General features: G+C 37.5%; 1 protein-coding gene across 2 annotated transcripts; it reads left to right on the plus strand.

Annotated features, from left to right (window-relative positions):
• Positions 1-29: 29 nt before the first annotated feature.
• On the plus strand, positions 30-27,862 carry MTRR (5-methyltetrahydrofolate-homocysteine methyltransferase reductase). Of its 2 annotated transcripts, XM_056484170.1 has the most exons (16): positions 76-225; positions 931-1,064; positions 3,859-4,019; positions 7,767-7,920; positions 10,945-11,062; positions 11,972-12,344; positions 15,205-15,327; positions 16,855-17,008; positions 17,787-17,875; positions 19,552-19,732; positions 21,063-21,105; positions 21,542-21,728; positions 23,994-24,112; positions 25,568-25,660; positions 25,747-25,926; positions 26,870-27,862. In XM_056484170.1, the coding sequence occupies exons 3-16, from the start codon at positions 3,876-3,878 to the stop codon at positions 27,012-27,014; spliced, it is 2,103 nt and encodes a 700-aa protein (XP_056340145.1). In that variant the 5' UTR covers positions 76-225; positions 931-1,064; positions 3,859-3,875; the 3' UTR covers positions 27,015-27,862. The 2 variants fall into 2 exon arrangements, with proteins under 2 accessions (XP_056340147.1, XP_056340145.1); XM_056484172.1 differs by lacking the exon at positions 3,859-4,019 and having other exon boundaries at positions 30-213.

The raw sequence follows: 27,862 nt of genomic DNA on the forward strand, positions 1-27,862 counted from the left end.
CCTCGGCGGCCATCACGGCAGCGCGGCGCCTGCCGGGACCTTCCGGCGCCCGGGCCCGGCCCTACCTCCGCCCCGGCCCGGGCAGCACGGAGCAGGGCTGGCGCTGCCGCTTTGCTTCGAAGTGGGATTCGTGCCTGTGCCCGTGCGCACCGCGTCCTCCTGCGCAAGTACTCCCGTTCCCCGCTCTGGGGGCGCCGGGGCCGGGCGGAGCAGGTGCGCGGGGCCGTGGGTTTGTGTTCCGCTTTTGTATTTATCATGCTTCTGAGCAAGCCGCAAGCTGCTGAAAAAGTGGCTTGGGAATGGGTTCATGGCTCAAGGCACGGTCCCACAGCCTGGGTTAAAGCCTCAAGGGAGCGCGGAGAGCTCCTCTGGTTGGTGACAGAAGACGTTCTTCTGAGTCTCAGAAGGGTGAGACTCCTCCGTGTGTGCAGTTCAGGTTGAGTGAGGATCAGAGGAGTTTATGCATCCATGATGACACAGTTAACTGGAGTTTCGCGGTTCCTTTACCCGGCCCGTGGCCGCGCAGTTGATGTCGGCCGGGCCGGGCCGGGCCGGGCCGGGCCGTGACGCGCTGTGGCCTTGCCTGCGGCTGCGGCGCTGGCGGGGCAGCACGTGTGGGTCAGCGGCGCTCCTGCACGGCTGCTGCCCCACACTGCTGCCTTGGGGAGCCGCTGCTCCATCTGCTGCGGACTGTTCCACGTATTGGATCAAACGAGCTGTAATTTGGAATCTCGTCCTTAGTTTCGTGTTTGGTCCAGCATATCACAGGTTGTTTTCCCAGCTTAAGCGTTGTTTTTTGATGAGTGTCTGCCAGCACAACAGCACGTTAAAGGCTGCTGGTGTGGTAGTACTATGAAAGTTACAGGAACTCTTCAGAAAGCTCAAGATACACTTAAAAGAATTACATTTTTCCCTTCCTATTTATTCCAGTTGAACTTGTATCACATAAGTGGAAATGGCTTGGCATCTTTGAAGAGCATATAGAGCAGCAAAGCAAGATCAGTGTGGGCAGCATGCTCGTCTGAGAGCAAGTGTGTTCCTGGTTTATGGTTGCTCATCTGCAGGTAGGCATGGCTGATTTTTCTCTCTTTGAGCAGGCATCACTTGGCAGTCTGTGCACAAAGATCTTATGATTGATGACAGAGAGAAGATGTGTGAGTGCAAGGGTGAAACTCTTCAACTTGTGCAGTTTAGATCAAATCATGATCAAAGGAATTTATTGGTCTATTATTGGTATAATTAACTTTTAGTGAATTTAATAAACTAGTCAGTTTATTGCATGATATATTTAAGATCAATAGCAGTAGTGCAACAGATACAATACTAGGCACCTGGAAAATGTTAATAAATGCCACAAATATTTACACAGCTTTCTGTATCTAATTCCAAGAAATTGTCTAATTGTGTTCTCTCCCATTGCCACAAGGTTTCATTCAGACTGTACCCTGTACATATACACACAGTACCCTGTCTCAGGAGAGCTGCATGTGCATCTCCAGCATCATCAGCTCTTCTGGCTTTGTGGGTTCTCTTGTTTCCACGTGCCGTCTGTGAGAGGTGGGGTTGCTCCAGATTTTTGTGTCTCTATGCAGTCTACTGCTCCATTCACCAGTGTAAAAAACCTCTCTCCAAGGTCACATATATGCACCAAAAATGTGTGTGGCTACTTTTTGCACCCTTTATTGTTGCTATACCAGCTGGAGTAGAAAGCTCACAATGTCGTACAGGAGCCCTGGTTGCTCTGCCTGACCTAGGCAGAAGTCATAGCACTGTTAAGGCAACATCTGACCATGTCAGACTACATCCTGACTGCTGTTCCTTCTGTTGCCCTCTCAATTCCTCCTACTGTTGCAAATTTTTGTGCTTATCAAACATTAACAGCTTCCCAAGCTGACTCTTGTTCTAACAGACTCTTGCTGGTAATGCTTGGGCTGTAATATTGGCAGCTTACCCAGCTTTTCTTGTATAGAAGATTTCTGTGCTATGGTGTGGTCTTAGTGGAAAACTGATTATCTTTCTCCCTTTCTGAGGTATGAGAAAGAGTACAGTAATGAAGCACCACTGTGTGTTTATTGCTTCTATCCATTTGTGGTTGGGTGATGCCACCTGCTGACAAGAGAGTTAGATGAAAACACAGCACATGGCCAGGGTGAATCTGTATTACTACAGGGATCTGAGGGTATTTAAACTGTATTTGCATTATTTTATATGAATCATCGTAATTAGCACATTTCTCTCTTTTGGAAAAGGAAGGTGAAAAATCATTTTGAGGATTGTTTTGTTGTTTGCACCTTCTGTACATACATGCACATGAAAAAAGTAATGTAAATGAATTTATTTAAAGGTAATTGTCAGGGTAATTACTAGTAATTTTAGATAATACATGTAATTAATTTAAAATGAAAACTAAAATGGAAAACACAGTAGAAGGAAATACAACGAAAACCTCAAAATGTTCTAATAATTACATTTTTCATTAAATTCACAAATGATGCAGGCATTCTTATGAATCTGTCTCTTAGTTTTGCTACTTTTAATTATGCTTTTAAAAAAATTCCTCTAGGAAAAACCTTTTGCAGTACCATGGAGAGAAATATCCTGCCATATCAATGGACTACAGTATTCTTATACAATTGAACTTTGTTTATTTTTCTTTGAGAGAAAATGAGACATCTCAAATTATGTAGGCACAGGTTTCCATAACTCAGTGTGTCTGGCTAGGACACTGAATGCTTTCTGTGGTTGAAACTTTGTGGAAGCAGTAAGTAAAGTACAGCAAACTGGGCCCAGGCACGGGAGAGGTACCTCAGATTGGGAAGTGAAAATTTCTCAGTACTAATTATAGGTATTTGAGTTCTACTGCACCTCCTTAGCAATGACAAAATATTGACAGAAAACTAATTTGCCCACTTTAAAGGCATTCTGGTTCTCTCTCTTATTTACTGCTGTCTGTAGTTGCATCTGTGGTGTTATCTTTGTCACAATAACAGAAGAAAACTTCTTGCATTCAAATTTTCATGGGACAGGTGAATGGATAAGAATGTGCATCTCATTCATGCTGCTGCTTGCAGAGGACTTGGAGACACCACAGCAGATTTCTCTTAAGATTATTTCTTACTTTTTGGAGAAAAAGCCCCAAAAAGTCAATTCTTCAGTTCACAGAATCACAGAATAGTGATTCCCTACATTGGAAGGGACCCAGAAGTACCATCAAGTCCAGTTCCTCCAAAGTGAATGGCCAATATGGGAATCAAAACCAGCACCTTGGTGTTATTAGCATCATGTTCTGACCAACTGAGCTAACCTGTGGAAGGAGCTCCTTTTTGATATATGAAATTAAAGCCAGTGTTTGTGCTCCAAAATGCATAATGGACAATAAAGTATAAAGTCATTGCACCAAAAAAATACTAATTTCAAAAAAGAAAAAACTGAGTATGCAAACTTTTTTCCTCAGACTTTGTGGTTTGACTTCACTAGGTCTACATTTTGTTTTGTTTTCAGAGACATCTCTGAACAAAGCAGTCGCTAACTTGAAATGGAATATAATAAAAATAGTATATATTTTCATTTTAAAACTTTTCATGTTGCATTGTTTACAAGCTAGATTCTTGATATCAGAGATACTGTAACATTACTGCAGCATCAAGTCAGTACATAGGACCAGCAGCACACATCCTTTGCAACCTGATCTACAAAGCTTGCTTGTGGGAAATGGCTTCACTTCAGAGTAGATGCCTCATTTCCAAGCTAAACATCAATGCTGCTATCTTTATCTCTTTTTTATCTCATAAGCAAAGTAAAAGCTTGCTGTTCTGCTTACAAGAAATTCACTTTTTAAATTATTTTTTCCCCCTGCAGTGTCTCTAAAAAACAAAATGTGCTGTGAGTCAAAAAGGAGGTTTTTGCTCCTCTATGCAACACAAAAGGGGCAGGCAAAAGCCATAGCTGAGGAAATATGGCAGCAAGCAGGTGCCCATGGATTTGAAGCTGATATGCACTGTATAAGTGAAATGGATAAGGTGAGATACTCCATGCTATTTTGAAAAATATGTATTAAAGAATTGAATTCTTTTTCACATGCTAGAGTGGTAGCTCTTGACAATCATGAATGGTAGCAGATGCAGCCACCTAAAAAACACTATCTAGTATCAAATTTTTGTTCTTTGTGAATTAGTAATTTCAACCAAGACTCACAGTTGCTTAATAGCCTTCTGCTGAAGATAAATCTTACGATTTTTCTTATTAGAACTGTAAATTAATATGTCTTTATCTCTCTTCTAACAGTGATTCAGTGACTTTTTGAAAACTTTTTATGTATGCAGTAGTGAATGAATTTTGTATTTACACGTCAGGTCTGCTGTTACTAGAAATGATGCTTTTTTTCCTTATTTGTTTGTTTGGTTTTGGTTTGATTGTTTTGCTTGGTTCATTTGTTCTTTGTTTGTTTGGTTTGTTTTTCTTTTTGTTCTAGTTCTTTCATTGCATTGGTGTTTTGTGTTCAGCTAACTGTGGGCTCCAGCAAGGCCTGGAGGTTTTGTGGGTCTTCTTGTGTTGCTTAGCATATGTGCTCATTTCAGTTCCCACAGGACTGACTTCAGGTTATGTTCTGGAACAAAATAAAAAGCTTAGCTGGAACAAGGAAGTGGCTTTTTATTACTTACTGTTATCCAAGAGTAAGAATGTGGAAACTCACTTCTATAATTAAAAGCATTATGGACTGTAATTTCCTTCACAAAGTACTCTCAACGTTATGCCCTCAAACAGAAACATATAAAAGCAACCAACCAAAACTTGATAGCCTGGCATTTCATATGAGACTAGGAGAAAATAACATCTAAAATGTTTTTTTAATGCACTTGAAAATGTGAGACATTTTGAATGAATGTGCAGTAAGTATGTAGCTGAGTGTTAGAAAGAGACTTCTATGCAGCCAGCAGAGAATGTGAAGATTCTCCTTATATTCTTGCATTTAATTTCTTCTTCATTTGACAGGTTTGGAGATTAGTTTCAGAAAGGTGATAGAACATTTCTAGCCCTGTTATTGGACTGCCACTTAAATAAATGTATTTTGCCAAATTTGGCAAGACAAATCAGAGCTGCAAATTAATTATGAATTGAGAATCTGAGAACTGGGCATTAAGGAAAAAAGTAATTTCTGCAGCTTTGTAAATTTTGTCACATACATATATATATATATATATATATAAAAGCTTCTGTTTTTTTCTCTACTTGTCAGTTAGAAAGTCTGTCTTTATGTAGCTTTTGGGTATTTCCAGACCTTTTGAAGGTCTGTGGATGGAATAGGTGGTTACAGGGCCAGTAATAGTAATGTGATCTTCATGCCATTCAAAACTGAATGGTCAAATACTGCTCAGGTCTCAGGAACACTGGCTTTTCCAAGTGGTGTCTCTCACCTACAGCCTCAAGGGTGAGATAAGGTCATAAATTTTTGTTTGGTTACAGTGATTACGATTTATGAAGACAGAAATGAGGTGGAAGTGAGGTAGGAGCAGTAAAACATGGGAGGCTAAATAGAGATCATCTTGGGTCACAGTGTGTGTAGTCAGCCTTGGATGAGTTATCTGGATAAGTACATTTGTCATGATATGCATTATTCAGGATGAGACAAATCTGGCTGTGTGATCCCATCCTCTTTAGCAGCCATGCACAGTTTGAGCAGGCTGCTCACTGCTCCTGTGTGGCATTGCTGTTCTCAGCTGAGGAGAACGTTTGAGAAAGAATGAGCCAAACCTGAAACACAAAGGATATAGGAAGAAGTGGAAGGTAGAGTAAAAAACTGTGTAGTTGTGTAAGGTTCTTGCTGGTCTGGTGATGTAGCAGACCTCACAGTAATTGTCACAAATTATTGCAGAACTTGTGTCATCAAATGTTTGGTTTTCAAAAGGTGTCTAAGTTTGCAGAGGAGAATCTGCAGTGGAGTAAGCAAGAATTTAGTGCACTAATCATACCTCTGCTCTAAAACACCATTCATACTTCCTAAGCTTGTATCTTACTTGTTTTTTTAATGGAGCTCATTTTAGTGTATATTCTCATGTGATACCAGTAGACCCTTACTTTCTTCACTTCAAGAATTTACTTTTCTTTGTAAATGCAGTAATCACCTGTGGCAATGCACTGCAGAAGCTGTGGGTCTGTACTTATCAAATCACCTGTAGAAGTTTTGAAAATCTGAGTCCTTATTGCAACAGGACCCTTAAAGCCTTTTTTTTTTTTTTTTGTACAACTTAGAGTTCAGTTTTGAAAGTCTCAAGATTTTTGTGAGTACTTGGAGTTTGCCTGAACTTGTAAAAGACAAAAGCTATGTTTGGAAAGTTCCTGGACCACAAGTCATTGAGGTCTGGAAAAGTGCCCAGGGAATATCCTTGCATGTTTACTCTGTTCACTTGTGCTTCTCCAGGACTCTGCTGTAGGCTTCTCTTGCCAGTGTCAGAGGCAAGACATGTAGTAATTTAAGTGTACCAAGCAACTGCTTTTAGCTTCTTCAGGAAAGATTTAGAAACACTGCCAACAGCAAAATCCCTTCAGTCTATTTCTGTGTATTCCCAGCCTTTTTGGGTTGTAAGTGTCAGGTAATTTTTTACATGGCTTGACAAGGGGATAAAGTTTGAGTGATTTATTGAGGGAGGTGTTTGGAACATAGCTCCTCAAAATCTGGAGTTTTGGATTGCAGTCTTGAAACTGCTGTGAGTGAAATGCAGTACCTCTTGCAATCTTTATTTTTATTTTCTCATAATCCTATTATTTTTATTAAATTTGCAATGGTGGGAGAGGATTTAAATTGCAACCTACAGGGAGCAGAAGGAGTTTAGATTGCTTATTATGGCAAAAAAGGAGGCTAAGGAGTGATCTAGTAGCAGTAATAAATGGTTGCATGAGATCTGAATTTATGGAACTGACACACAATCCCTACTACAGGCAGCTCTTCTCAACCTGGTATAATGGCAGTAGCCCCCATGAAACGCTGGGAAATGTGAGAGAACAGTATTAGCAAAGGAGATACAAAGGAATTTGGGGCAGGGTGAATGGGCCAAAATTAAGCAGATTGTAGAGCATGGTGTCTGATTATCACTCTTTAGAGCTACTTTAGTTCCTCCAAAAGCACTGGGGTTTTTTGAGTATGATGATCTCAAGGTCTTTTCTAACCTAGTTCATTCTGTGATACTGTGGTTCTGTAACATAGAAGTTATCATACAGGACCAAGTGATACTTAATGGAACTTAGAAATGATCCCTACAGTTTGTATGGCCACACTCCACTTATCTGTGTGAAGTCATGAGGATTATGGTTATGTGATTGTGATCATATATACAAAAAAACTTTTTCCACTGACAAAATACTGTTAAGAACTGTGTATTTAAGCTGAGTGCAGTTGTGAAGTACTCTTCTTATATGTACTAGCCTGCTCAAAATGCTGCCCTTGGACATCTGTATATGGGATCATAGGATATTTCAGGTTGCAAGAGGCTTCATGAGGTCATCTTGCAGAAAAGGTCAGTTGAAGTCAGAGCAGGTTCTTCAGGGCTTTATCAAATCTGGTCTTGAAGACTCTAACTATGATCATAAATTCCATCCCCAAAATTACTTGTAATTACATGAAAGACCTTCTGTGGCTTAAAATAGGAAAAATGAGATTAAATGGTTTTCTGCATACCCTTGAGAAGAAGAAAGGTGGGAGACAGAGAATCTAAGGCCACAATTCTGTATCAAATTGCACCTTGTAACTTAACTTGTTCTATTGCTTGTAGTATAACCTGGAAACAGAAAAGGATCCTGTAGTTATTGTTATTTCCACTACTGGGACAGGAGACCCACCAGACACTGCCCGCAAGTTTGTAAAGAAAATTCAAGATAAGACCTTGCCTCCTGACCATTTTGCACATCTTCAGTATGGATTGCTAGGTAACTTAGTATTTGGATATTATTTCAGAACTTGTCTGTCAGTGAATAATGATTTTTTTTTTAATTTCTGAGTAGGTGGTTTGGGCTTTTTTAAGTGCTTATAAAACATTTGTTTTTATAAACAGCAGTTTTATATAATGTCCTCTATGAGCAATAAAGGAAAAACATCACAAAAATTATCTGAATGTAAGCTACCATGTAATTTTTTATAGCTTAATTTACTTTGCATAAAAACCATATGATATAAGCTATCTATAACTGTTTGAAGTTTAAATTTAGTGTCAAGTCTCTACAGAGATTTATAAACTAGATTAGTTGACTGTGAGTCATTGGTCATTTTCTCTACAGAGGGAAAGGCAGAAACCTTAAATCTTCCCTTCCCTTTAAATTTGCAATAATACTTTAGTTTTGAATGTTGTACTAATCAAGAGAATGAATGTACTTTCAGCTTTAAGAGGGATAAGCAAAATACAGATTTAACAAAAAGCATTATATGTCTTGAGCTGATGGCAAGGTTGGTTTGTTGAGTTCTCAAATTTCATTTATAAACAAACTCCAGAAATGTCTATTTAAACCTAGGTTATTTTTACCTGACAAGTTTAAGTAGATAGATGTGAGTGAGGAAACTTCTAAGTTTCTAAAAAGGAAGGGCCCCATTAGAAGGAATTTTCTACCTGATATAATGTGGAAGTCTGAGCTATATCCATCCTAATCATGTAGCCTTTTAAGAAGCTGTTATGCTGTTATGCTATTGCCTAGTCACACATTACAGTTTGTAAAATGGTCAGGTTCTTCATAGCTGACTGCATGCATATGTGTTTGTGTAAAGATAAGTATTGTATTAACCCTGAATTTTATGGCAGAATTTATTGTGGCAGAAATTATTATGGTGTCTAAATTACTGATTAAAGTTTATCAAGTTATCAGTCTTAAAATACATTTGTGGTATCCATCTAAACTGGTCCAATGAAATGTTTGCTCCAAATATGGTACTTGAGAGAAAGCAGAAGTCATCTTAAAACGGAAAAACAAAAAAACAAAAGAAGGCTGTTATAAGGAGGGAAGAATGCTCCATTATTAGGTGGCATCATGGTTTAATGGAAGCCAGAAACCAAGCCTCCCCACCTGGCTAATCTCTAACCCTCGTGGGATGGAGGAGAGACTAGGAAGGGTAAAAGTGATTGCACTTGTGGGTTGAGATAATGACAGTTTAATAGGGAAGGCAAAAGCCAAGAAGACAATTAAAGCAAAACAAGGAATTCATTCACCCTTCCTCATGGGCAGGCAGGTGTTTCAGCCATCTGCAGCAAAGCAGAGCTCCATCACACGCAGCAGTGATTTGGGCAAATAAATGCATATGTCCTCCCTTTCCCTCTTCTTTGCCCAGCTTTATGTGCTGAGCATGATGCCATGTGGCATAGGATGTTCCTTTGGTCGTTCTGCTGGGGTCATCTGTCCCAGCTGTGTCCACTCTCTACCCTCATTGCTGGAGAGGAGAGGAGACAAGAGGAGGTGAGATCCTATCAGCACTGTTTCCAGCACGAAGCCAAAATTCAGGCCATACTAGCTGTGATCAGGAAAACTAACACTAGTCCAGCCAAAACCAGCACAAGTGGAAATAATAAAGACCTAGTGGTTTGAAATTGCACACAAGGGTCAGGCTGTGAAACATTCTGATAGTGAACCAGAGGTGTGGATTACTTACAGAATTTGTGAAGATGGACCTAAAACCAAAAGTGGTCTTTAGGACTGTTGGGCAAACATCTTTAAAGGATGATTGATCATTTCTGTGGGGTGGGTCAGTGATTTGGTTGACCTCTTAAAATCTTGGATCTTACAGGGACATACTTCCTGAGTGCACTGACTCTTCAACTGCTAACAAAGAGCATCTTATCTAAAACAGCTCCACAGCAGTTAAGGAACAGAAAACCCAGTGCAGGTGAAACAAATCTACGAAGAAATCTTTGATTCCTGCAGAGGAAATTGCTGGACTATATTCCCTCATGCACATTTTTCGGCTTTCTCCTTGTTTAAAATCCCTGCTATTTTTGATCCTTCCCCCACCCCAAACTTCTAATATTTTTTTAAATTTCTTTTATATTCTTTTTAATTTATTTTAATTAATTTTTTAATTTCTGTCTCATGTTGCTGACATTATAAACAACTTAATCCTGAAGAATAATTTCTTTTTGTAATTCACACATGGTTTGTCAGTTTTACTCTTTTTAATTATTTCAGTTCCTTACATTTTTCCTCTTGAAGGAATTTTGTAATTTTTAAAAGACTCAAAGTAAAGCAATATTCTTCTGAAATGTGAAATATTGAAAGCAAAGTGTTTTCAGAGTATTTTTGTCTTGTATTTGGGGATGAGGAACTGCTTTGAGACAAACACAATTTTGTTTGAAACTCATATACACTTATGTATATTTCAATGCAGTATCTGAATAATACACTTACATATGCAAGTATTTAAGTATATATAGATATATAATTATATTTATCATAGAACCATAGAAGGCCTTTGTTGGATGGGGCCTTTAAGATTATCCAGTTCCAGCCCTCTGCCATGGGCAGGGACACCTTCCACTAGAGCAGGTTGCTCAAAGTCCATCCACAGTATCTTTGGGCAACCTGTACCAGTGCCTCACCACACTCACAGTGAAGAATTTTTTTCTAACATGCAATCTAAACCTACTCTCAGTTTGAAGTCATTCTTCTGTGCCCTGTCACTGCATGTCCTTGTAAAGATGCCCTTTTTCTTTCTTGTAGGCTCCCTTCAGAAACTGAAAGGCCACAATTAGGTTACTCCAAAGCCTTTTCTTTTCAAGGCTGAACAAACCTAATTATCTCAGCCTTTACTTTTAGGAGAGGTGCTCCATCCCTCTAATCATCCTGGTGCTCTCTTTCAGACTTGCTCCAACGTATATGATTGTTCTGTTTGCCTGCAAGAAAAGTCTGTTCTGACTTTGTGTAGCCCCGTAGGCTGCCTGATTGACACAATTCCTCTTTCCTTGAATTTTCTAGGTCTGGGAGATTCAGAGTACATGTTCTTTTGCAATGGTGGACGGACAGTAGACCGACGACTTCAAGAACTTGGTGCCCAGCACTTCTATGACACGGGATTAGCAGATGACTGTGTAGGGTAAGAGCTGAATGGCTTTGGATTTTATTTCTTCATGATGCAATATTTGCATACGCATTTGGCTGAATTTCCTGAACTTTTTGAAGTCCATTGAAGCTGGATACTTTGCACTCAAAGAAACAAGTTCTGCCTGAGCACAGTATGCCTTTTCAGTCTCAATTGCCATTAAGTAAAACTTAGTTTTTAAAGTGTGAGGAAACATTTGTAATGCCTGGAAAAATAATATTTAGCAGTTTGAAAAATGAAGTCAGAGTAAGTAGAGGGGTTTGAAAAAGTTGAGGCTTTTTTTCTTTTTCCTTTTTTTTTTTTTTTTTTTTCTCTCTTGGGGATGGGCAGGGGATCACTTTAGAGTAATTAGGTAAGAAGATTTCTCTCTTTGCTGTAGAGGAATTGTGTAAGAAAATAACTCCCTGTTCTGCTGTTCTTTCTGGCCAGTAGGCTGCAGTCTTGGCTTAGTTATTTTGAGCTGCTGCTTGCATGATGATGCAAGGCAGTTCAACACAAACATTGTCATAACCATAAAACTTATCTCTTGTCTTCTGAAATAATAAAAATGGGCCATTAGTGTAAGCTATTGATGTTGCTGTTGCACAATGAAAAGTTGCATATTCTGCTGCTATTCCTTCAACTTTCTGTAATAAAGTTCAGCAAATGAAAATAAAAATGAGAAACTAAAAGAAGAGCAATGCTGTTATACATTTTAGACTCTGTAAATTTACATAGTGATAACAACTAAATAATTTTTTTTGACAAAGAATTAATCTTGGTAACAGCTGCAGATATTTATTATAAATGGAAAGTGAACAGTGTTTTTGCTCTTGTGGTCTTTCATTATTTGTAAGTTAACAGTCCAGAAAGTCACAATAATTCATCCATGCATTTCTTCTTTTTTTTCCCCTCCATTCCCAGTTTGGAATTAGTGGTTGATCCTTGGATTGATGGACTTTGGCTTGCCCTCAAGGAAGCATTACAATTGCAGGAAGAGAAAGAAGGCATGAGCAATACTGTCGATCCTGTTTCCAGCTCTCTCTCTACAGCTCCACATGCTGTGCATGAACTAAAGTTAAGCTCTGAAGTACAGAACTTGAAGCTGGAAGATGAGGGAGCAAGGGATTCTGATATTCTGTCACAGAAACTGGATGACATCGATCTTGTGGTTCCAGCTAGAGACACCAAACCTTCACTTGTTCATTCTGTCCCTCCTGTCTCTCAGTCTGCTCTTAATATTCCTGCCCTGCCACCAGAGTATATAGAGGTGGAGTTTCAGGACAGCCAGGGTGAGGTAAGGACTTCCCTTTGAGTGATGGAAGCCTCTAGGTGTTGTAGGAGTATACAAGGAGTATGTGTATACTCCTACATAAGGCTCAAAAGAGCAAGTGAATACTTACATAAAAGAGTATGTCCCCAAATGCAGGAGGCTTTTGAATTTTAAGTAAAAAGTCCATTTATATTGAATGTAGGTGTCACCACTTATGTCAAGATATAATTCAGCTATATAAGTTGGTATTGCACGTCAGGAAGGCAAGAATTCAAATCCTCCCTGGCTTATAACAGTGAAAACATCTTGCTGTAGTGAGGAGCACAATAAAGTTTCTGTTCAAATTTTTAGTACTTTCAGAATGTGCTAAGAGGCTATAAAATTGCTCAAAATCTTACTGCATACTTAGTAACGGAGAAACTTGTAATTGTGGAAACATGATCATTATTTTACTGTGGGAAATGGAAGATGAACTGTGGATAAAAGCCACATGTATGTGTGCATTTCATGTTGAAGCCACATTGAACAAAGACATGCTGGGCTAAGAGAAGAACTGGCATGAGCTGGAAATCATCTCCAGTTGGCAGAAATGACGCAAACTTTTCTGGTTGCCTGCAGAGGGCAGATTGACAGTTATCCATGCAAGGAAGTGGTGAGGTCTGGCTGCTCTTTAAATGACAGGGAGCCAGGAGCTGAGTGTGGTAGCACAGCCAGCATTACTACCCACTACCCAAGCAATGCAAACCAGGATCAGCCAGAAGTGCAGATCATCAGGCAGGTTTGTGGGAATCTTGGCCCAAGCCAAGAAGATGGTCTCAATATCCAGGTCTGGATCAACCGGATCTGCCTCCAGTCGTGGGCATGGTGTAGTTGAGCTGCTGCCCAGTACTGCTGTAATGTAGCTGAGGCCAGGGCTGAAGAGCCAGTACTGAGCTGAGATGGGGTTTCTGGGCCCAGTCCTCTGGTGTGGCTCATGATCATGAAAGCCCTTTAGTATCCTCTGGACTCTGACACTCTGTTGAGACTATTAATGGAAATGCTGAGAGAATCACTTAGTCTAGCTGATATAGTTAGGGAAGGGTGTATAGCTTTAAACACTGGATAATTTTGCTTTTCTTTTAAACCTTGTATTGTTGGTTTTTCTCAGGTTGTTGAATTTAATAATCCAAATTCTTGAAGGTTTATGATTTAGAGGTACTCTTCTATTAAGGAGTAATTGTTGGGTTGAATATGCTGCTACAGCCCTTAAAAGAGCCCATTTTCTTAAAGTCAGCATATATTCAGACTGATCCCTGAAGTAGTTCATCAGGTTCTAATACTGATGCCTTAACTATTCTGCATGTAGAGAAACAAAGTTAATTTTGCTTTTGAACAGCAAATGGAAAAAGCTGAATTTTCTGATCCGGAGCTCAGTGACAGATTAAAGATTATAGTCCAGATTTCAGGTATAAAACAGGGGGGTTGCCTTGAACCCTGGAAAGTACGAAATGCATGTTTATGGTTTTTTCCTTTGGAACTATTTTTGACATAGTTGGCTAGATCTTGTCAACAAGTAGATTCTATGTAGGGTTATGTTTGGTTTTGCAGGTATCACACAATTCATGGTATCTCACATTGCAACAGCAGCTGTGGAAATTTTTTGCCAAGCACAGCTGAAGTTGGTGTGTTTTGAAATGCATCAAGTTGGGGTTTGGATATTTCCAAAGACTCCCTGCCATTTAAAGAAGGCCTGGTACATGATCTCTCCAGTTACTTAAGTGATCTTGTCTTGGGCTGTTGAGTCTCAGGGTTGAATTAACAAGCTGCTGCATACTAATAGCAGAGCAGCAGAGGTCTAAAGCATTTGTGGGAAGTGTAAGATAATACAATTTAGCTTAAATCTTGATTTCATTATACCTTGAATTTGACTTGGAGGGAATACAAATGTAGACAATTACAACAGTCCAGCTTATGCATGATGAATTGACATGGCCCAAGCCATTAATCACCATGTCAAAATTTTAAGAGAACAAAGAAACTTCCAACTGTTGGTTTCAAGTAATTCTCGTCTCCTTTTTAAAATAGAAAATTTTCAGATGAATGGTCTCCTATTGGTAGGACAGTTCCTTTACATTTGACCAGAGTATTGTTATAAGCATTTGATATCCCTCCTGCCTCTTTTTATTTTTGTCTGCATTGATCTCAAATAAAACTTGCTGGCTATAGTGATGGAGAAGTGAGGGCTGTAGTCTGTAGTCTGATCTTCAAGTGACAGCCTTTGACATATGTGATCTGGAATTATTTTTGGTGCCCATTTGTCATATTTGGGACACATTTTTACCTGTGTAGAAATGTTATCTTAGAACATGATTCCGTCTTGTAGAGTGGATTTTGCTCATTATTCTAATTTAAAACTCCTTTTATAAGTTGCCTGTAATAGTAGACCCCAAAGGGATCTCAAAACCTTAAGCTGTATACCTGCAGTGATGTAACTTCTTTTCTTACTTCTTGTGTGCTTTCTATACACCTAATAATCCTTTAATTAGGCAGGAGTTTTCTGGGATTTAACTTAAATGCCATTCTCTAATTGGCTATTTTCAAGGCAGTTCTTGAAAAATGAAACAGCTCGCTGCATTTGATAATAACATAGGCCCATTAGACTGTTCAAGCCTGCTGACTTTTTGTAATTGAATATATGCCAGTTATTGCTTAGATGTGATTCTTTAAAAAGAGCAAAACGCTCTTATGTGTATACAAGATTCATGTTTTTCCTCATTTTTTTTGAGTTGTTTTCTGAGATTGTTTCAAAAACAATCCGTACCAGTACCAATTTCTGTATGTCATAGTAAGATGTCATAAAGCTGATTTGCATTTTTAGTGTAAGTTTCTGTGTCATCTTTTTCAGAATCCGCATCTGTCCTCACTTATCTCAGAGGGAACAACCTTTGAAGTGCCAGTTACAAAAGCTGTTCAGCTCACTAGGGGAGATGCTATAAAGACTGCATTGCTCCTAGAGCTTGATATTGCAGTAAGTTGGTGATGGCTTTTTCTTTAGTGTGTTGAAATAAAGGGTGAAAAACGTGTGTTATGTATAATAACTGAGGGGGAAAAATATTTATTTGACTGTTTGAAAAGAAAAATAATTCTCTATTCAATAGGATGTCAGCTTACGCTGATCCATTTTGTAAATGTAAAGTTGGATTTATTTGCTGAAAAATAGGACTCTGTGAAAGTCAAAATGAACAAAGTGTCAAGTTAATTTCTTTGTTGTTCCATGGATATCGTATTGATTGAGATACCTTTAAACTGTATAGTGAACTGTGACTGTTCATTATGGTGAGCAATCTACACATGTACTAATTTCACTAATAGTATCAAGTGGTAGGAATTGTTAGCTCTTGAGCCCTGTTTCTGCCTTTGACATTCATTTGCTGTGCCTAGTTTACGTGCTACTCAAACTGTCAACCTCGGTTACCCTCACTTAAAAAACTGGTTTAGTTTATTCGGTGAAGATCATATTTTATATAATGATTTGTAGATGAAAGGCAGGCAGAGAGTGCTCAATATTACTTTATAAGAAATCTTGAAAAGGAAAGGATGTTGCTTTTGAGTGTTTTCTCAAGTGGATAGAATATTACTTTTGGGATATTTGGCAGTGCCTTCTGTTGGACTCTCTTAGCCTAATCTGTCTCAATAAACATGAGACATATTTAAATCTCAGTTATAAATAGATTCAGTTAAGTTTTGAGCAGCTGATTCTTTGAGATACATGATTTTTTGTATGTATTTGTATGTATATATGCATTCTGTCATCAGCATCCACTGAAAATGTAAGCATTTTCATGCCTTTTTAACCTAACATTCTTGTCAGTCTGTGTATGCAGGTCACACCTGATGCATAAGGGAAATAATGCAAGTATAAATCTGCATGTTTCTTTAACAGGCAGAAGCTTGAGTTGCACACAACAGTTTCAGCAGTTGCACACAAGAATCTCAGGCAGCTAAGTAGAATCTAGGTCTTAAGATTTGAATTTTCACTGTGCTCTTGTCTGGTTGTTTTTCTTTTTTTCCTCCAAAAAATGAAAGCAGTTGGTCATTTGTGTCACAATTAATCAAATAGTTTAACCAGCAAATTTTCTTATAGTGATGATGTATCTCTATAAAAAGTTGCATTAATTATGAGGACTTCATTTCTCTGCTCTTCTCAAACCAGAAAATGTAGAACATCAGTAATTAATGATCTGGGCTGGTTATATAACACAACCTCTTAATACGTATTTATTTTCCTTCTGTTTGGGCTGCTCAGCAGTTCTCATTAAAGAGTGTCCAAATATTTAAACTAGATAAGGAAAGACTTTTTCTAATTAGTAAGGTTAAGCCTGAAAGGAAAACATGACTACTTCATTTCTGATTTGCTCAAAACAGCAAAGTGTTAGTACAGAGTAAAAGAATATTTGACTTAATGTGAGAACAGTAGCAGGAAGGTTTTTGTCAGGAATGGGAATGCCTTGGTTTGTAGTAAGATTTAATAGAAATGTTTCATGTTTTAAAACAGGATACAGCCTTTGAGTACCAACCTGGAGATGCCTTCTGTGTAATATGTCCCAACAACGTCAGTGAAGTGGAAGAGCTTCTTCACCTTTTGGAACTTTCTGAAAAAGGAGATGACTTCATTTGTGTAAAAATTAAGCAGGGCACTAAAAAGAAAGGTATGACTTGATGCACTGTTCATGGACCAATTCTCCTTTCTGTGCTGGTGTAGGAGTTGGTGTGCATAGTTTTGAATATTTTTACCCTCAGTATGGGAACACATACTGTCGTGTTTCCATGCAGGCATGTTGGAAGTCACAGCAATGTGTTTAAAAAGAATGGTGCTGCTGCTTTTACTGTAGATGAGTGGATGAGTTCTTGACTGGGAACTGCAGCCTGTCATTGGCATTCATCCATCTCGTTCTTACTCTGTGCTCCTTCATGTTTATGGAGATAAGGCTTTAATCACATAACCTTACAATACCCCACTTGAAAGTAAAATCTCCTTGCACAGCCCTGCATGACAATCTGTTTTACAGCCTAAGAGGGCTGCTCTCCTCAAGGATAAGCCTTTGTGCAGTTGCAAGGTGCCTTTTAATGGACCTGTAGGTCTATGGATGTGTTCTGCTGAGTCTTCTGATGCCATCCTTCAGAAGGAGTAGCTGCAGGTTCAGTGTGCCTGTGTATTGCCAGCCGGGCCTGTGTGAATTACTCCATTCTTACATTGCAGTTCATGTCTTAATGGTGCTGCTGAATTGTGCCTTTATTTCCACAGGATGGTGTAGAGCTCTTAGTTGTTCTGGTTTAGAGCTAAATCAGTTCTCACTGTGAGATTCCCTGCATTAAGGGCTGCACAATTTGTCCATTAAGTGTGAGATTTGTGATGCCACTTCTGTATATTAAGAGATGCACATTTTACTCTGTTTCTGTTTTTTTTGTTTCCTCTTACTGAACTAGGAGCATCTCGTCCACAGCACATCCCTGAAAGAAGCACTCTCAAATTCATTTTAACCTGGTGTCTGGAAATAAGAGCAATACCCAAAAAGGTATTTGTGTGTTTTTTCTTCTAAAGAGAAATTAGTAATTCTATCCTATGTAGTCTCTTAGAGATCTGTCCTTGTTTTGTGTGTAGTTATGGTATCTCTTGGTGAATAAGGATTGTCAGTTGGTATGCTTTACTCTGAGAAATGTCACTTCTGGTAGTTTATCTGGCAGACATTCCTGCTCTGCAGTATCTTGATTCATGACTAGCCTGGAAGTAAGTAGAAAAGTGTTAGATAACTTAGTGCCAGATAACTGGGAAGGCTGACTGAACCTAGCCCCATAGTCATTTTAAGTAAAATCTTTTAATCACAGGGAGCCACATCTGTCAAGTTCTGTTGCTAAAAAGATGCCTGTTGCTGTATGCAAATATACCACAGTATCCTTTGCATCAGCTTGGTTGGTCAGAGCATGGTGCTAGTAACCCTCTGTGGACCATTCACTTGAGAGCTGGAGTTGATGGTCCTTGTGGGCCCCTTCCAGCTCACAATATTGTGTGAAAACTGTGGCATTTTAAAGCTTTTCTTTAACATTTCAGTAACCTAGCAGAATTCAAAAAAAGGTTTTTGCTTTTATAGTATTTGTTCTCACAACATACATACATTATTTTCCTTTCATTTTGTGCATGTAAAAAATTCAAAGCTTCTGACTGAAAATACATCTGTATTTCTGGTATTGTCAAAACATATTTTAAAGATAGCTTTGTATGAAATATGAAGCTAAATGATTGTGTGGTCAGGTCTCCAAGGGAAATCAGTTTTTGGGAGGACATTTTTACTCCATTTAGTGGATTTTGCAACAGAAGAGAATTCTTTTATTTCAGTGTTTTCAAAACTGCATTTAATGATTTTGAAAATTTGTCTCAGCAATAAGAGTAGGCAGAGAGTACTGGCTGGGGAGTATCACTGAAGCCAGTTTTTATAACCTGCCTGCTGTATTAAGTCTTCAACCTAAAATGTGCTTTATATAACTCCATACTCAAAACTATTGTCTGGAATCTCTGTGGTTGAGCACACATTATTTCCCAAGTATTCCTTTGTGTAGAATGTGTCATCTGATTGCATTTGGTGTTCTATCTTTTTTCTTTTATGCACTGTGTCTATTTCCATCTTCCCTTATTGAAAAAAACTTGTAAGTATTTACATCCAATCTTCACTTTATCTTACAATGCTCAATTTAACTTTCCTTTAAGAAAAGTTTACACTACCAGTATGTAGGCATAAAGTATTGAATAAAACACCACAACAACGTTAACATGACTCATTTAATACCATACTGTCTTTATAGTCATACCTCTTCTAAGATTTTTGTTATTAGTTTCCTGGCTTCTGTAACTTAGCAAATGGTGTTTTGCCTTGAATTGTGTTATGGAGCTGCCTAACTAAAGTGTAAATAGGGGCAATATTTTGAAAGGGGCACCTTTCAAAAATCTGGAGTTCTGGGGGGAATGGCTTGTGCCTGTTTTTTTGTCTCTTCCTTACTCAGGCTGAGTAGGATTTTCTGACTTGCTAGCTTGTTGCAAACATTAGAAGAGCAATAAAAAAAAAATTGAGAAATAAAGTATATTGTCCATTAACCTAATTCCTGTCCCCAGGCAACCCAAGTTTTTCCCGCTTTTGTGACCATTTTCCCAAATGGACAAGTTTTTTATACCCTTCACTCTTACCTTTCTTCCCTACAGGCATTTTTGCGAGCTCTTGTAGAATGTACCAGTGATGTGGGAGAAAAACGGAGGCTTCAAGAGCTTTGCAGCAGACAAGGAGCCTCTGATTACACTCACTTTATTAGAGATTCTAATGTTTGCCTCCTGGATTTACTTCATGCTTTTCCAAGCTGCAAGCCTTCACTTAGCCTGTTAATTGGTAAAAGACTGATTTAAATTTAATTAGATTTGGTTTCTGAAAATGCATCAGACTAAATTTGAATTTCCCAAGAAAGGGGAGTAGCTGTTCAGTTAACTGCTTTAGGAATATTATTGTTTCTATAGTGATCAACATGAAATTCTTGTTGGGGAGCAAAGCTCTGTTACACAGTTTGTAGTCTTTGACTTTCTTTCTGTAAACATTTAGATTCTTACCAATGCTTTGACTCTGGATTACTCCTGTACATAAAAAGTAAGCATGAGGTACTTGCAGGATTAGGGTCTTTATGAGTCAGTTCATCAGTTGCTTACAATTAAAAATGATATATTTTTACAACTCCTAAATTCTCTGTCTACATGGTCTTTTCCTGCACTTTTAACTGTTAAAACAGAGTGGTTTTCCCAGTATATTTGTGTTTATATTATGTCTAACATACTGGGTTACTGACACAAAATACTGAAAGGATGAAACTACAACTCTAACCATGTCAAATACATCTGAAATTGCTGGCAGTTATTTTTCGAATTGAAATCCAAATGATATGACTCATAATATGAGTCAAAGAAATTGCTTCCTGTGTTCTTGCAGTCATCTTGTCCACCCTTACCCAAAATTGCTGAATGGGTTTAATGTCTTTTTTAAGTGATTTCGCTGCTCTACCTTTTCTTAGCTCTGCTGAGCAACTCTTATATAGCAGAGCACCTTTAAATATGTCAGGGTGCACATGTTCTGGCAAAAAGGGTAGTTCTGTTTATGTACATACATATATAGATATAAATGTGTGTGTGTGATATATGTAGGAGGTTGGTTGTTAAAACATGCCCCGTGAACTCCTGTGTCTTGTTTTTTCAGCTGAGATTTCAAAACTTTGCATAGGTAATCAGTGGTTTGAAACTGAGCTGTCACATGTGCTTCTAGGACATTATATTTAGGAAACTTTCAGTCAAGCAATCTCTATTGTGAGAGCTTTTGAGCTCGTAGATGAAGGGTGGGGAAAATTAAATTTCAAGCTTCACCTCATCTGCTACCTAGTGGCACCTCTTCTGTACAGTTTGTAGTCACTTCTGCTTGACCAAGAACCCCATAAATTACTTATTATGGTCTCATTTTACAGGTTCTCTAATTGATGTTCCACAAAGTCTAAAACCCATTCAAAATAGAGTGCAGGTCTTAATTGCTTGTTTCCGAACCACAAACACTGAAGTTACTACAATAAAATTACAGTTAAATTAAAATACCTTGTAATCTGTTGTAATGTAAACACTGATTATATGGTATCTTCATTAGGGTCAATCACACTAATGATACTTTTTTTTTTCCTGTTCTTCAGAACATCTTCCTAAATTACAAGCCAGATCCTACTCAGTGTCAAGGTAATGAAATATTCAAATTGTATCTTCTTATTTATTTAGATATGGGGTTTTTCTCGTATGTGTTTGTGTATGTTATAATCTGAGGACAAAAGAGGAGTGAAGGAGAAAATGTTGTTGGGACTCTATTGCAAAAAAACGTTTTTAGACTATTTTAAATAATACAGTTTTGAGTGTGTGACAAGGCTTGGGTAAAGCTCTCAAGAACAAGCTCACACACAGAGGAATCTGGTAGGAATTTGGATTCCCCTCTGTAGACACAGGCCTCTGAGTCCAGCCTTAAGACAATTTCTTACTAAATATAAATATTATGCAGTTAGCTGAACATTGAGAATCTTGATTCAGTTGAAGTGGTTTGGGCTGCAAGTGGACCTGCTGCAAGATTGTACAGCTGTCTCTCAGGTTTTGGGTTGTTTTTTTAATATTTTTGTCTTTGCAGTTCAAACTTATACCAGCCAGGAAGGCTGTGCTTTGTATTTAATGTTGTGGAGTTCCCTGCCAGTCCCTCTAGACCTGTCTCACGGAGAGGAGTATGTACAGGCTGGCTTGCTGAGCTAGTTGCACCTATACTGCACCCCAGTAAAAACTCTCTGGATACAAAAGGAGAAAGCTCTTTAATTGAAAAGGTATGAATATTAGATCTAAAGTAATTAACTGTTAAATTTGTGCGTGTTTAAAACAACTGCATTTCTTCATTCACTGCTATGATGTAGTGCAGGTTTTTTGGCAGCATACACCTTAATTTTGCAGTTCTACTCTACTTGTGTATAATATGTCCAGAACTTTATTCCTAAACACTGAAGTCAAATTTTACTTACCTGTGCATACCTAAACTGGGAAATTTCCCATTGCTGAAAGGCCAGAGTTGTTTTCCACCCCTCTGTAGTCCTAAGTGTATCTTGGAGGATGCTCTTGTGAACTAAACTACCACTGTGTAATTAAATGGCTATGACTGCTTGCATCACAAGAGAGAGGCACTTGATCATTTCCAGGAAACAGTAGCAGGTAATAGGGGAGAAACTGTAAAACTCACACTCCTTGTCAGGTCTTCCAGAGTCTGCAAAGGCCAAGTTATTGAATGTGACACAGAGGACAGTTATCTGTGGTTTTTTCTGATGTGTATCAGTGATTGTTTGGCACAGTTGAAATTACTGGGAGAAGGTACTTTTTGATTTTTTTTCCCCTAATTTCATTTTGTGGCAGAGATTCTTCATAATTAATAGATCTCAAAGTCACTAGGTCTAAGCTAATTATTTAAAAATTGGAATTCTACAATATAATCAATATGTGTGATATACATACCTTTTCTCAAAAAAACTACTGGCAGCCTAATCTATATTTGATTATGAAAAATGGAAACAAGAATAGAATTCGTTTGAAAGAAAACTGTGCCAATAATTCAAGGTGTCAGTCAGACAAAATGGGAAAAAACACCAAGTTACCTTCATTCTTTAAAACTAATGCAAAGATTAATGTGTGCATCATATATCTTATTCCAGTGTTCACATCTGCTCTTTATTTAAAATATAACTGATTTGAAATTAATGAAAGATCAAACAAGAAAAAGAGGTGGCTAAAAAGAAAAAATAAATATTATTGCAAAATGAGACTGGATAAAGTTTAGAATTATTTCCATGTACTGCACAAGCTAGAATTCAGCATAGACAAATGTGCAGCAATGCACATAGATTGCAGAAATATATGGAACAACAATGCAAAATGGATGAATGTGATCTTATGCAAAAATGTATTAGATTAATTTAATACACTTTACAGTATAAATGTGTTTACCATTTGCAGTCTGTTTTGAAAGAATGACCAGTTGGAGTCATTAATAGGGTAAATAGCCTCCTAACTCAAGGGTGCTGTGAAGTGTAGATATATATAAGTATTGTTCCCCATCAGCAAGAATTATTCTGTTTTTTGATCAGCATGAAATATGAAAATAATGCTCTTTAGCATTACAACATTTATATATAACATTGTTATATCTGTAGTGAATTAAAGTATAAAAACATTAGTAGTGCTAAACCATTCAGATTTACACAACAAAGTTTAAATAACTTGGTCTAGTGCCTTTCTCCTTCTTTAAACCTGAAAGTAAATTCAAATCCTTTCATAATTAATGTGCAAAATAAATTGAATATTTACTTATGACTTTAATGGATGAAGCTCTGCTATGACTGCTGTTGAGTCTGGAGCAATCTTTTAGAATTAAAAATAGCAATCTCTTGTTTTCTGTAGATTATGTCTCAGAGATAGGTATGAAAATATGACTTCCTTTCTGACACTGATATGAAAATTAGAGTTACTGTTTATCACTGTGATTATATAAAACATTTTCCAAGATTTTTGAGCTGTTACCTGCCTCCCCTCACCCATATGCACTTCTGGAAATCATGTCAAACTTTTATGAAAATTAAGAAAGCAGGCTCCTTACCAGTAGGCTTCAATTCACTATAAACAAATCCTGACCTCCCACAATGTAAAAAAAGGTTGAGTTGCCTTTAATAGCAAGAAACTAGCTTTACTTCCCTTCGAATGCCAGCACCAAACTTCCTGTGCATTCTGTAACAGTATTCCCCAAATCTGTGATGCAATCAATTTTCATATTTAGAAACTCATGCCTGTGTGGTTTATCCCAGATTTCCTCCAGATGGATTAACAGGTTTGTAAATATGGTGTGGTTTTGTTGTTTTTGGGTTTTTTTCCTCCAGAGACTTCTGTGAGATTTTGTTCTAAATGTCTGTGTGGCATTAAAAATGAACTCTGAAGCTCAGGATTTGGAAGGGTGTGTGAGCATATATGCTGTGTAAATATCCTGAAGGTTCTAAAAATGTCATGGTGCTTAAGAATACCCTTCAATTATATTTTATCTAATTTAATTTTAGATCTCTATTTTTCCTCGTCCAAACAACGCTTTCCACTTACCTGCAGACCCATCTGTGCCGTTCATTATGGTTGGTCCAGGAACAGGAATTTCACCATTTATTGGTTTCCTACAACATAGGTATGTACCAAGTTGTTATCTGGAGACCAGCCTTTTTATGTTGAGGAGAAATACAGGCTGAGGATTTGAGTATAAATGCAGTTAATTTTTTTTTCCTTATAAGCAGTCTTAATAATTTTAAACAAGCTTTGCTTGCGTATTTATGTCTTTTTCGAGGTAGTAAAACTGACATTTTCATCTCACTGCATTTACTATTCATAGTAGATACATGAGAAATTGGGTGTATTGCAGAAATAGTAATAAAAAATTAAATCCTTTATCTGTTTGTATTGCTGGTGGAAGTCCTGTAAGAGGATGATAGGTTTTATAAAGTGTTGATTGGCTTAAGTTTGTTATTCAAAATCCACTCCTTGAGAAATGGCGTGTATATGAAAAGGCATGCTGAATGTCAAGTTTTCTCATATATTCTCTTATTTCTGTGTGGTTTACATTTTGATGTTTTAAGATAAGGAGCTTGGCACCTGAACCTTCAACTCAGCAGTAGTCTTGGTGTTTGGGAGTTTGTGTGTGAGGGAAGGTGGATCTCTTATTTTCCCCCTCCAAATCCAGCAGCGTAATTTTGCAAGGCAAAGAGATATTTGTTCCAAAAGTGACAGCACATGACCAAGAATATGTAAAAACTTGGTCATTCTGAGGAAAACAAGAACAGGAGGAGTGAAGTATTTGGGTGGGAATGGTTTTAAGTTTCAAAGGTAACCAACGCATATTCCAATGTGACTCATTAATTCCAGTAAGATAATGGAGTTTCTTGGGTCCTATAACAATTTTTAAAACATTTTATTTGAGAGAAAAGTGAGATTTTGAAATGATGTTTCTAACTCCATGCTTTGCTTTAACTAAATCATTATGTTATCCTTAATTTTGATTCCCAAGTAAACCTTTACATCTCATAAGTATTTTGCATTTTATTTTAAAGTATGAATGAAATCTCTGTCTCTCCCACAATGTAACTAGAAAATGGAAGCTAAAATGCCTTTAAAATAATACTTCCAGCATTATTTCAAGAAAATTAAATAATTTTTTTGATGATGTGGTAGTTAATAAATTGTTAATTATAATATCTAGCAGGTATTTACAGCTCGATGGAAAGCCTTCTAAAACTGCTGAGTTTTCTCAGGTGGTTTTACTTAGCTTCCAATGAAGGATAAAAGGTAGTGATGTCCTTATTCAGCAGTCGGGATTATTTTTTGAGATGTTTGGATGTTTCAGTCTTGAGTATTCCAATATGAAACTATGGCCAAAAAAAATAAAATTGAAGTTGATTGATCTTGAGGTGGTCTGAAAGTGAGTAGTCAAGAAAATCAAATGAGAGTTTGACTTTGATATACCTAAATCGTTTCACATTTCTGCCAATCCAGACTTTTTTTAAAAATGATACTTTAAATGAAATTAGGTTATAGATGTTTCAGATTCTGCACTGGATGAAACAGGATTGGATTTTTTTTCTCTCTTCAGGCAGAAGCTCAGAGAGAAACATGCAGACTGGGAATTTGGAGAAACATGGCTGTTTTTTGGTTGTCGGCATCAGGATCGAGACTATTTGTTCAAGCAAGTTCACTGTTTAACATCTACTTTGTATTCATGAGGGAATGCTCATCTCTGAGCATTGCTAACAGGTTTTTACTACATTTCAGAGATGAGCTCCAATGTTTCCTTGAAAATGGAACCTTAACTCATCTTAAGGTTTGTTTCTCAAGAGACTCTTCAACTGCAGAAGTGGCCCCACCTAAATATGTGCAAGACGTCCTTAGGCTTTGTGCTAAGGAAGTTGCCAGAGTCCTGCTGAAAGAGAGAGGTTACTTCTATGTATGTGGGTGAGTAGAGTGGAAATGGGCTGTAAAAGAAAGAGAGTAGCAAAAGTTTGAGTCTTTAGAAAGACAGAGCTGTCTGAAAGAAAGGACCAATACAATGCTGAAAGAACCTTCCTGGACAGCTAGACTCTCATCCCTGTGCCCACTGTTTTCCAGTATAATATTGAAATACAGCTTGTAACCATACAGTTCCACTGATTGTTTTAGTCACTTATTATTTCTTTTCCTTTTTTTTTTTTTTGTTTTTTGTTCAGTATTCAAGTAAATTATAGAAGATTTCAAGCCAATAGATTTCTCTTTAGAAAATGTGATATATGAATAGATGTGATGAGAAACTGCTCATCTGTGAGACAATAGCAGTCTTCTACTGTGTTCCAGGCCTGGGTGCTCGAGAATGCTCAAGCTTTATCATAGTAATAAATTTTACAGTGGGAGGTTTTGTTTGTGGATGCTAATGTACCTGGGGGTTCAAGATTTTTAGAAAGTTGGTTGATAAATGAACAAACTGTTTGAATATAGGGCCCAATGTTAATGTGTTCTCCTGCAGGTGTAAGCTATTTGTGTTAAAAATATCATCATTAATAAGCGAGTGGTTTAGTAGCAATTTTTGCTGTTTTTTAAATTTAATATTGGAATCATGTAGTGATATAAGAATCAAAACTCGTTCAGCAGGTCCAGTTCTTTCTTGAAGAAACCAATTATTCTCTGACAGCTCAGCTAGGGTTGCAAGGTTTTTTACTTATGAATACTGCATGCTGAAAACTATGTAGTGTTTGATTGAGAGAAACCCTAGTTAATGTCAATGCTCAGCTGCAGGAAAACTGAGAATCATTCTGTACAATATAAAAGCTATATTGTTGTTTGGGATTTTTTTAATGCTTCTTTCCTATATTGTCCTGCCTCTGAGGCTATTATGCTTTTCCTCCTCTGTTTTTTTATTTTTCAGAGATAAGAAGCACATGGCTGATGATGTAAGTGATGCTGTAGTAGACATTTTAGGCATGGAAATGGAAGCTGACAAATTGGAAGCAATGAAAGTCCTGGCCATGCTTCGAGAAACAAAACAATATTTGCAGGATGTTTGGAGCTAAATATTTAGCTTTTCTTGTATCTCTGAAATACAAAATACTTCATTTTACACATATATTATTGACTTAAAGTTGCTGCCAAAAGTTCTGTCAGTAGTCTCACAAAGGTTAACTTTCTCTATTGACCTTTCCAACAGGAACATGAAACCTTTTAAATGACAACAAACCAGGCTGGCCTTTGAATTGTATTTTTTACAGATGTTTCATAATGGACTGTCTCAGTGCCTTGATTTTCTCGTCTTAAGATTGAGTTGCTGTATAAACTAAAAACTTCTGCACTTGTAGAAGCATAATTGTATGTTGACATTACATCATGTATCTTTTCCTGTAATAAATACATAAAGAAGCTACAGAGTAAAGAAGTTACACACTGATCTGTGCGTCATGAAATACATTACTGACTTGCCAAGATTTGCTTGAACACTTCCTAGATCCTTCCTGAGACTACTTATATTTTTTCTTCTTGCACAATGACAGTAACTGCCAAAATGAATGAATGTCCACGATGTTTCACAGAAAGGTTTCTGAAAATTTCAACTCCAAAGTTTTCTTTAAACTCATCACATCATTACATTATTTTCAGTACACTATTCTAATGCTTTTTAGATCTTCCTGTGTAATTCTTTTGAAATTGTTTTCATTCCCATCTCTGAAATGTTTGTGATTTAATTTATGAGCACACACATCAGTTGTGTTGAATTTCATTGATGGAACAATATTGCTTGGTAAATAATTTCTCAGATTACTAAATTAATCTTCTTAAGCTGAAGACATAGAAAATATGGTGTTTTGAAATAGTTGCCCTTATGTATGGCCACCCACTGTAAAATAAAGTTGTTGAAAGCAAATTA

Source organism: Oenanthe melanoleuca, chromosome 2 (assembly GCF_029582105.1).
Source record: "Oenanthe melanoleuca isolate GR-GAL-2019-014 chromosome 2, OMel1.0, whole genome shotgun sequence".
Taxonomy (NCBI): domain Eukaryota; kingdom Metazoa; phylum Chordata; class Aves; order Passeriformes; family Muscicapidae; genus Oenanthe; species Oenanthe melanoleuca.